The sequence below is a fragment of the Antedon mediterranea genome, chromosome 8 (assembly GCF_964355755.1).
Source record: "Antedon mediterranea chromosome 8, ecAntMedi1.1, whole genome shotgun sequence".
In the NCBI taxonomy this organism is placed as follows: domain Eukaryota; kingdom Metazoa; phylum Echinodermata; class Crinoidea; order Comatulida; family Antedonidae; genus Antedon; species Antedon mediterranea.
Window position 1 is genome coordinate 7,352,414 of NC_092677.1, and position 11,238 is coordinate 7,363,651.

The following is an 11,238-nucleotide window of genomic DNA, read 5'->3' on the forward strand; positions in this document are numbered from 1 at the left end:
CCATGTGACTTGATGAATGAATAGTGATAGGCCTATATTGTATGGAGTGAGTTGAAAATGAAAACAATTTCGGCTACGTCTTTCCGTCTTTCCACATTAGGAATATACATGGTAATATTCAATCAAATCAAAATTATTTAATATTTAATTTTGCTATACCTAACCAAAAAAAAAAAATAGTTTGGAAGACCCGGGCATTGATCCCGGTACCTCTCACATGCTAAGCGAGCGCTCTACCATTTGAGCTAGTCCCCCAATCGCCAGATTTAATTCCATGTGACTTGATGAATGAATAGTGATAGGCCTATATTGTATGGAATGAGTTGATAATGAAAAACAATTTCGGCTACGTCTTTCCGTCTTTCCACATTAGGAATATACATGGTAATATTCAATCAAATCAAAATTATTTAATATTTAATTTTGCTATACCTAACAAAAAAAAATAGTTTGGAAGACCCGGGCATTGATCCCGGTACCTCTCACATGCTAAGCGAGCGCTCTACCATTTGAGCTAGTCCCCCAATCGCCAGATTTAATTCCATGTGACTTGATGAACTAATAGTAATAGGCCTATATTGTATGGAGTGAGTTGATAATGAAAAACAATTTCGGCTACGTCTTTCCGTTCTTTCCACATTAGGAATATACATGGTAAAAATCAATAAAATCAAAATTATTTAATATTTAATTTTACTATACCTAAAAAAAAAAAATAGTTTGGAAGACCCGGGCATTGATCCCGGTACCTCTCACATGCTAAGCGAGCGCTCTACCATTTGAGCTAGTCCCCCAGTCCAAAGATATAATACCATGTGATTTGATGAACTGACATATTGTATGTAATGAGTTGATAATGGAAAACAATTTTGGCTACGTCTTTCCGCCTTTCCCTAATACACGGTAATATTTAAAAAAATAAAAATTATTTAAATTTGAATGTTAGAATATATTAATATACCTAACAAAAATATTTTGGAAGACCCGGGCATTGACCACGGTAGCTCTCTTTACTCCATGCTCTCACATGCTAAGTGAGTGCTCTACCACTTGACATCATAGCATCCCCAGTCGAATAACAAGTGTAAACGTGGAATGACAAAATGAACTGGGATTTTGTATAGAGTGGATTCATGAAAGGATGAAAAACAATTTTCGTCGTACACACAGAAGAAAATTATTTAAAAAAAATCAGAACTGAATTTACAGTAATACTAATTAAAAAAAAATTTTAATTTAAATTTGAATGCTATAATATACGGTAAAACAATTATTGGAAGACCCGGGCATTGATCCCGGTACCTCTCACATGCTAAGCGAGCGCTCTACCATTTGAGCTAGTCCCCCAGTTGGTGTCTGCTTGAATTCGTATAGTGATAATTTTACAGTACGTAAAGGAACAAATTGAGGGGATGTTTATGTATTATGACCGTTTTGGGCCGCAAATGTTTAAGTTTTGCAAAGCACTCATTCATTTTTCAAGTTTTCGAGAGAGAGCATGTGTGAAAAGATCAAACGACGGCCGGTGTTTTTTCGTTGAACATGGCAAGAAATGAGCGTGTTTCGTGTGGTAGGGATTTAAGTTGTGTGCCTGATATATCTAGTTCTACACAAATTGCAGCCGCAGCTGGGTATGTTGAACGTGTCTCTACAATGCTAAATCCGTATAATAGTATCATTTAAAGTTGGTTAAAAACTTAGGCCGCGTGTCTCCCTATCTACCGCGACGCTGACTGTTAATGGATGGAGTACCACCGCACCCTTTTCGCTGTAATGTTAAACCGTAGTCCTACTAGCTACTAGGCTAGGCCTAGTTAGGGCCTAGAGCTTAGGGCTAAGTTACGTGATCTCAAAATCCTTCTTCCGTCTACGGTATCCGGATCCCAATGTACATCTGTCCTACAAACAAATCTCTCACTTTTCATCAATATTTAGGATAGGCCTAGCCTAGCTAGAGACCTAGGCCTCTAGGCCTACTAAGTATAAATTATAAACAAAATATTATTCTTTTGTACACTCGACTCCTCCACTCTAGCAGTAGCGGTCCTAAAAGTAAAACGACCAAATGTAAGTTTTAGCCCTATCAGTATCAAGCTTTAGTTTTTATCATACAGAGAAAATCCATATTGCACTGTTTTGCATTTTCTGCGCAATTTGAAATCGTTCATTTATTGTGTGACTTTTTTGATTTGCAGATTTGACTTTATAGCAGTACCAATTGTTCACCAGCGTTTTAAACGAGAGTTTCTGGAAGGGAAACCAAAAGACAGACCAGGAGCGTTCACACGGTCAGACCTGTTGTTGTCAAGCCAAGGTGTGCAAGAAAATAATCCTAACCACTTTAGATTAACAAACAAAAAGGTCCCAGAAAGTAAAACATCATCCACCACTTATGTAAAATCCAATCCAGGAAAATTGTCTTTTCTTTATTGCAGATTGGAGCTCAGTAATAGTTGGAAAGATCTCGCCATGGCTTCAGCCAGACTCGCATGATGAAACAATCCGCAAGAACTCGGAACAAGCATTAAAGCAAGAGCTTACGTATGCCGCTCATCTGACAATGCCAGCAGTTCTTATTACTCTCACCAGTTTCAACTGTACCAACCTTGGACGGTGTTTATACAGTCATTTGCTTGGACACAATAACCATCAGGTATGGTGCTACAGAGCAGATAGTTATCATTGCATGGAATTTTATAACTGCATTGTATGTAGCAGAAATGGCTATATTCTTTAAACTCAGTGCAGGTGGTGTGAATTATATGCAATAATCATCATGTAGTGATTCACTCTATGTGAGTACAGATGTATGCACCTTCAATGCAGGTGGTGGTGTGCATGCAAATAACCATTAGGTAATAATCATTTGGTGATACATATTGATTATACACCTGCATTTTATTTATTTTGATTTGAACCATATTTAATGAGGGTGATCCATCCAGCAATTGCTGATCATATTTGCATATGTGCACCACTAAAATCAGCAGAACAGATCAGCAGAACAGATACAATACACAAAATACAACAAAAACAGAAAAGTTAAAGAAAAACAAATGCCAATAAATAAGATACTGTACTGTAGACGCTTTATGCTTTATAATCAATGCAGGTGGTAATTATGTAAATGACCAACAGAAGGCGAATCATTGAAGGTACTACAGATAGGCACTATCTTTGTATATTATTACACATCATAAAATGAAGTATACCTTTTTCTATTAGTAATTTTAGTGGTGCACATATGCAAATAAATATAGCCTTAAAAATCACAATAGACACAAACCCTTTAATGAATTGATTATATTTTGATTGTGTTTAATTAAGATATGGATACGTGTACCTATGATAGCTCCAGCAACAACTCGTCAAGACATCATTGAGAATGAAGCGCCACCTAGCCACGACTTTGACAAACCATCCCCTATGTACGATACATGGAGCTGGTGGAACCGACTTAGACGTGTCTGTAACCACCATAAACGCATAGCAGTAGGTGAGTAAGAATAAGAAAGGTTAAGTGTAGAGAGGTACTTGCCTTTTGTTTGCTTTATCATTCTGGTTCTGAAACCTTGCAGGATTGTTACAAAGGGTGTTCTGTTCAAAAGCAAGCTCTATAGATGGTAAAAAATAATTTAAAAAAAAACTATCTTAGACATGGTTAAAAGGCAATTAAAAAAAGTACTGGAAGATTGAAAATAGGTTTTAAAAGACATGGTGTATGTGAAATTTGACTGCTTCAAGAAAAAGAGCATATGGATACCCTGACTTGGGTAATATACGGAAACTTTAATTGCAGCTCTTGAAGTGTCTGTTGATCTGCCTCCGTCATCCGTTCTGGAACGATGGTACGGAGAACCAATCAAATGTGCAATTCTCTCCACTAATATATTTCTGACAAACAAGAAGGGCTACCCAGTCTTATCTAAAGCACACCAAAATGTTGTGCTAAGGTAAGTTGTAATATTTGTTTTCCTTGTTTTATGTTGAATTAACTAGCATCTCTAAACTCCAAAAGTTCAAAAAGTGATTTCCTATTTAGAAGAACTGATGAATATGTTTGCATCATCACATCAGCTACACCAATCTGTAACCTATATTCAAGTTTTTATTGGTAGTTATGCCTGGAACAAAACATCTGATAAAGACATCATGACCACCAGTCTTTAAACAGACATTTATTGAATTTATGTTTCAGGTTCTTTAAGTTGGAAGTGCAGGTGATGGTGACTGGAACCAATCGACATCCAGACAAAGGGATCAAAGCTTACTACCAATATCTTGAACACCTGCGTTCCCAGATGCCTCCACTCACAGGTGTTGATGCATTTGCTAAGGGTTATGAAGACTACTTGCAATGCCCTCTACAGGTAAGTGAACTCTGTGGTAATATAATATCAAAAGAATATAACAATGAACCAATCAGTCGGTTATAAATGATAACTGGTCGATGACGTCATCATTAGATCCCTACAGTGCTAGTAAACAGACAGTGTGTGAAACTCAGGCAGCCTAAAGTAGATGTAGTCCAAGACTAGGCCTAGTTAATTTCTAAAATATGACAACTAGGTTTAAATCTATGGATGGAAATTAGACATGTAGGCCTAGGCTATGTAATAACAGATATTGACTGCTTTTATCGGTGTATTATCACCTCTATGCAGTCAATATCTGTACAATCAACTTTTTGAGATGGCCTCTATGTCAGATGGTTTAATTATCTTTGTTTTAATTTAGCCTTTATCAGATAACCTTGAATCACAAACGTATGAGATATTTGAGAAAGACCCAGTGAAGTATACACAGTATCAAAAGGCTGTATACACAGCTCTTTTAGATCGAGTACCGGCTGAAGAAAAAGACACCACTGTATCGTAAGTTATCCCTTTTGCCACAAGTGTGAGCTGTTCATAATCCAAGTCTTGGAAAGCTAAACATAAAGTACCTCATCAAATACATATATACTCATGAGTTGAAATGTACTTTGCTTAAGCTCCCCCTACCCAACATTTTTTATTTCTATTGTATTAATATTATGCTGGTCAAATAAATAAACGAAACAAAACAAATATAATTTAAAAAGCGACCCATTTTCAAGAATACAAAATGTTATGTTACTTCAAATAAAGTAGTCTTTATTTTCTATGTATTTTAAATAATAATATAATAATAATATAATATATATAATAATATAAAGGGTTGTGATGGTGCTAGGAGCAGGAAGAGGCCCTCTAGTGTCGGCTTCACTGAGAGCTGCTGAGCAAGCTCAACGCAAAATCAAAGTATATGCTGTTGAGAAAAATCCAAATGCTGTTGTTACGTAAGTGAATGTTGGCAATCAAAAATATATCTTAAGGAGAATAAAGAATCAACTTATTCTTTTATAGTAGGCTTACATTATTATAATTGACCACATACTAGTGACAATATATACCTGTGTAAACTGAAAGATTCCGAATTTCAAGTTGAAATGTTCTCAAACCATCAAAGATATAGTGAATCTTTGTGTTATTCAAAGTCTTAAATTGTTGACATGAACATTTGCTAAGGACTTTTTTAAACCATATTTTCCAACTTTTTAAATTACATTTTAATAATAATAATTTTGTAATTACATGTAAAATATTGTCACTTTGGTAATTTAGATTGCAGGCGCTTCAGGATGAAATGTGGGCAGATCATGTGACCGTGGTGTTCCAGGACATGAGAGAGTGGGAGGCACCAGAGAAGGCAGATATCATAGTTAGTGAATTGCTAGGATCATTTGGTGACAATGAATTATCACCAGAATGCCTAGATGGAGCACAGAAATTCCTTAAAGGTAAGTAAATTAAACAATGCATTGAGTCAATAACAAATGAGAAGAAAAAAGGAAAAAAGAGCGATATGAAAATGGAGGATACTCCGCATTGAACCTTACAAACAAAAAAAAACTTACTAAAGAATCTTATCTCAGAAGTATGTCATTTAAACTTGCAACCAACAACAGCAGTTTACAAAAGTTAAATGGAAGAGACCAAGAGCCATTAGAATTTTGAACATTTCCAATATTTTTATATGAATATAAAGAGCAGTTTATAATGATCTAGATTATCTTTGCTTTGTAGATAATGCAATTAGTATTCCCTGTAACTACACGTCATATCTCAGTCCAGTTATGTCACACAAACTGTACAATGAGGTGCGACTCTGCAAGGAACGTGATAAACCGCAAGATGTAAGTTTTCTTTAAATGTGTCCAGCAACTTTTAAAAAATTCAAAATGGTTAAGCGGTGGTCCCTATACAAGTAACCAGTCCTGAAATACTAGGGACCACTGACTTCTTTACATAATAATGATGAAAGGTGCATTGTATACTTAAATGTACTACTTATACTTGTATTATGTCTGGAAACAGCTGAGCTGAATTTCTTGCTAGAGGCTAGGCATAGTATATAAGCCCTGTTGAGTAATATTTGCACATCTTCTATAGAGTTCAAAGTTAAATGAACAGTATAAATAAAACTGGTGCATACACATTATTAAAAAAAAGTAAATCTAAACTAAAAAATAAAATAAATTTACTCTACCAATTACAACAATTTAAACTAAACAGTACTGTACTCTAAAATATATTTATAACAAGCTTGATATCTTCTAGGCTCATTTTGAGACACCGTATGTGGTACGGCTACACAATGTGAATGTGCTTGCTGACGCTGTTCCAGTGTTCACCTTTTGTCATCCACGAAAGGATATGAAGGATAATAAACGATATAAGAGTATAGAATTTGATATAAGTGAAAGTGCTGTGTTGCACGGATTTGCTGGTTATTTTGACACAGTGTTGTATGCAGATATTAAACTTAGTAAGTTTAATCATTCTAATTATGCTACATATTTTTAGAATGTGGATAATGTACCACTATATTTGAAAGACTTCATTTAAAAAAATGTATGACATAATTATTAAACAGAACTAAAACATTGTATATTAACAAGTTTAAAAGTAATGATCAACCAACACATTGGGTTTATCATATATATTGTATATCATATTGTATTATTATTGCAAGTTTAAAAGTACAGTAATGATCAACCAACACATTGGGTCTTGGGTTTATCATATATATTGTATATCATATTGTATTATTATTGCAAGTTTAAAAGTACAGTAATGATCAACCAACACATTGGGTCTTGGGTTTATCATATATATTGTATATCATATTGTATTATTATTGCAAGTTTAAAATTACAGTAATGATCAACCAACACATTGGGTCTTGGGTTTATCATATATATTGTATATCATATTGTATTATTATTGCAAGTTTAAAAGTACAGTAATGATCAACCAACACATTCGGTCTTGGGTTTATCAAATATATTGTATATCATATTGTATTATTATTGCGTTTAGGTACCGAACCATCAACCTACTCAGATGGAATGTTTAGCTGGTTTCCAATATTCTTTCCAATTAAGGTATGTTCTAAAATTTTTAGTTCATTTCAAATTAATTAATTAAATTTCAGTATATCACGGGGCGGTTTAGAATTCATTTTTGTGCCTGTTGTGTTTATATATTATATTTTATATATGTTTTTAAAATCTAAATTAATATTATATTAAGTTATAACTTGTTCATTTTGCATATTACAAGGGTGGGTGGGTTGCGTCTTTATATATGTATATTGTGAATTTATATGTATTTTTATATATATTTATGTCCTTCAGTATTTGTATGTGTATGTTTTTGTTGTAAAGGTTGTACAACGTATTTTCAGGCTCTGCCTTAGTTGTACATCCTCCATCTTAAATTGTATTTTTTTATGTTTGTTATGATGAAAAATAAAGATTGATTGATTTATTAATTAACTAATATTTTTTTCTATATTATATTTCCTGTACAATCCAACCAAATTTAAAAAAAATTTTTACCCAGGCCTCCTGGAACTATATTTTGTTTTCATGATAATAACTGGTAAACACATGCAATACAGGTATAATCCCATCTGACTCCACCATCTTGTTTTTTCAGGAACCAATAGATGTACACAAGGATTGTAAGTTACAAGTTCACTTCTGGCGTAACGTCACGACTCGTAATGTTTGGTACGAGTGGTGCGTCACGAACCCAGTCATTACGCCAATTCACAATATCAATGGTCGTTCTTATACCATAGGAATGTGATGTCAAATATTTAAATGAAATTGTAAGAAATTAAGAAGCTTTTAATTTTGCAAAGTGAAAATTTCCAGTAATTTGGTACATCGCTTTCAGTAAGGTTATATCGGACCATGTAAGTAAACAACTTCATAATATGAATGTAAAGTATGTATGTAGGCCAATTTTTACCATTAAAAAGCTTTGATTTTCCTAAGTGAGGACGCATTGTTTGTCCAGGAAAGTCTGTTAATGTTAAAGGACATTTGGTTGTATAGTACTAGATTATTCTGAGAAATTATGAAAATCACTTTTGCCCTCTGGTCACAGACCATGTTTTAATAGAAACATTTCAAATATTGATTGGTGCATCCTAAAGCTGCATTCGCACTTGTCTGTTTCAAATAAGACGATGCTGTCCAATTCTTTATATACGATTTTCCATTATTTTTATTTATTTGTTTCAGAAATGTGTGATTTTAGTTGATTTTTAGACCCTGAAAATATGGACAGTTTTTATACTTTGTTTTATATTTGTTTACACTTCAATTTAAAAAAAGTTAAATTATTAAATTGTTATTGATTTTGGATAATTTTTATTTGACATGGTGCTATTTACGCATATTTAATTTCATTTACCTTTGACGTACATAATGATTTCATAAGAATGTTACTGTTATTTCTGGTTTGTAGAAACTATTGATATTAATTTTTACAGCCTAGGGATTTTCTTAACAAATTTGTATTGTAAATACAATATTTTTGGGGAAATCCATTTATGTTTGAAAATTTGTTATGTTAATTTTAAAACCATTATGCCCATATTTTTTAGTAGTTGAAATAATCTTTTTGTCTTCCTTTTGGTGTTTAATTAGTATGCATTTTGGAACTTAAATAATATGACCCGTATCAAGACATTTTAAAACAAAATAGTATGATGTTATTGTGTAAAAGTTTAAAGTGCAAAAGAGTATTAAATTGCTAATACAAAGTGTAATATAAATGCAGTAACACACATTGTTTGTACCGTATGTGACTAGTTTTCATTTAATAAAAAATATTCAAACCAATTAAGTTATTAGCTAAACATAACTGACCAAATTATTCCCTATGGAAAATAGTTGTGCTGGTATGCATTTAGATAGAGCAATTTAAAATGTATAGAATTTTAAATCATGATTACTGTATATTAGGTAAAAGCATGCTACTATTAACTGTGACTGAAAAAGGGATGTTAAAAGAGTAATAAAGAGATGTTTGATCTAATTGGTCAAATTTCATCAGGTATCATTGCAAAAATTAATATTTGGTTTAAAAATAGGGTGCAAAATTATAGATGAAAGGGCATTACATTCAGATTTAGTTATTTATTTTGGTAAGTTGGTTCTTACCCATCACTCAGTTCATTGAAACTTAACCCTAGTAATTTAGCTAAGCATGGACGGGCCTATAGTAACATAATTGTAAATGTAGAAATACTGTAGTAACAAATGACAAAACAATAGACTGATCCCTTTGGAGCTTACATCCATACAGGGATTGGTTGCTGGAAAAACGTATTATAGAAACGTTTGTATTTATAAAGACAATGTAGAGATGAAGTACATCAGCTAAAATAGTGTTCTAAATTCATTCGGTAATTATTTATTTCAGGTTTTCATATACCATTGCCATTTGCAGCTTTACATTTTCTCTGTCTAAATTGAATACTATTAAAAATTACTCCATACGATTTCCTGTCTTGGCAAGGCGAGCTCAGTGTCCTGTTCCTGTTGTTAGATTGCCTTGATTAGAGCCTCTAAAGCTCTGTCTACAATATCAAAATAGTTTGACAAAAAAAGCGTGTTTTTGGTAGTGATATGCTTAAATATGGTAGTGATATGCCTAAATATGGTAGTGATATGACATCATCATCTCCATATATGGGCACATCACATGTACATATGTATGAAAACGGTTAACGATATACCTGTTAAATAGCTAGTGTAAAAACAACATTCCAATTAATCAGTATTTTTTCCTTTCGCCATAATGCCATAATGCCACAGAAAATTGTCTACAAAAAATCCATGATATGTGTAAAATTATATGTGATGTATACTAACGAAATCGGTAATAAATAAACCTACTGTCCATTTCAAGAATGCAACGTGTTTACGTCATTATTCAGTGTCTGAGTGTTTGTCATTGTCTTACGTACAACATTTACTAAGTAGAATTGATTTTTTTGTTTAAAAAAGGAAAATCATGAAATTAAATAGTCACATTATGTTCCCTCCATGGTCACATAATATACAAGATTTCATATGAACATAATAATAATAAAACAAAGGGGAACAAACACGAAAGAGTATATTCGAAAAAATAGTACATCTATATATAAATTATGGTTAATTCTGACATAAGCGAGCACAATGGAAAAACTTCGGTACAAATCTTTGCCTTGGATACCTACCTTATCTCAGATGTACCGTGAAATGTAAATTTGATAACATTAGTTTTCACTATTACAATATTGTTCCGTATTTCTTTCTTAGGAAGATATTATAAAGAGTTTTTAAAGAAAATTTCTGATTTAATCGGTAGATTTTCAACTCAATTTCAATTCTACGCGGGACGAAGTAATTTCCGGGTTCACGATGAGTTCACCTTGCAACCAAGGAGGTGAAAAATAATTTATACCTCCCTGTTGCAACTACCTGCTTTCAACTAAGTCAGCCGTTATTTTTGTTTATTTTCGGAACGGACCGCGCGTGTGAAGGTACAGTAGGCCTATAGTTAAAAAATAAAAATTATACTGCAAATTAATAATGATCAAATTAAATATACGCCATAATCGGAATATATTGTGGAGAATAGTATTATAAAATTACATACTCCCTGATCTGATGATAAGACATTTTGTTTAAAATCGTTAGTTAGTTAGTTAACACACATTGGATTTGAGTTTGGAAGCTATCACGACGATTACTAGAATGATGGTTCGGATGTGAAAGGAATATAAATTGATTGAATGGACCAGTGACTTTCATCACAATCAAAACATTTGACGTTTTATATTGTTTTTAACATTACATTTATTATAATA

At 32.9% G+C, this 11,238-nt stretch overlaps 1 protein-coding gene across 1 annotated transcript; it reads left to right on the forward strand.

The window, feature by feature from the left end:
• The first annotated feature begins 1,415 nt into the window (after positions 1 to 1,415).
• LOC140056678 (protein arginine N-methyltransferase 5-like) lies at positions 1,416 to 10,294 on the forward strand. Its single transcript, XM_072102130.1, has 13 exons — positions 1,416 to 1,631; positions 2,196 to 2,314; positions 2,436 to 2,653; positions 3,328 to 3,496; positions 3,800 to 3,953; positions 4,199 to 4,370; positions 4,738 to 4,874; positions 5,198 to 5,320; positions 5,646 to 5,821; positions 6,108 to 6,217; positions 6,642 to 6,849; positions 7,404 to 7,468; positions 8,025 to 10,294. The coding sequence occupies exons 1-13, from the start codon at positions 1,543 to 1,545 to the stop codon at positions 8,175 to 8,177; spliced, it is 1,893 nt and encodes a 630-aa protein (XP_071958231.1). The 5' UTR covers positions 1,416 to 1,542; the 3' UTR covers positions 8,178 to 10,294.
• The last annotated feature ends 944 nt before the right edge of the window (positions 10,295 to 11,238 follow it).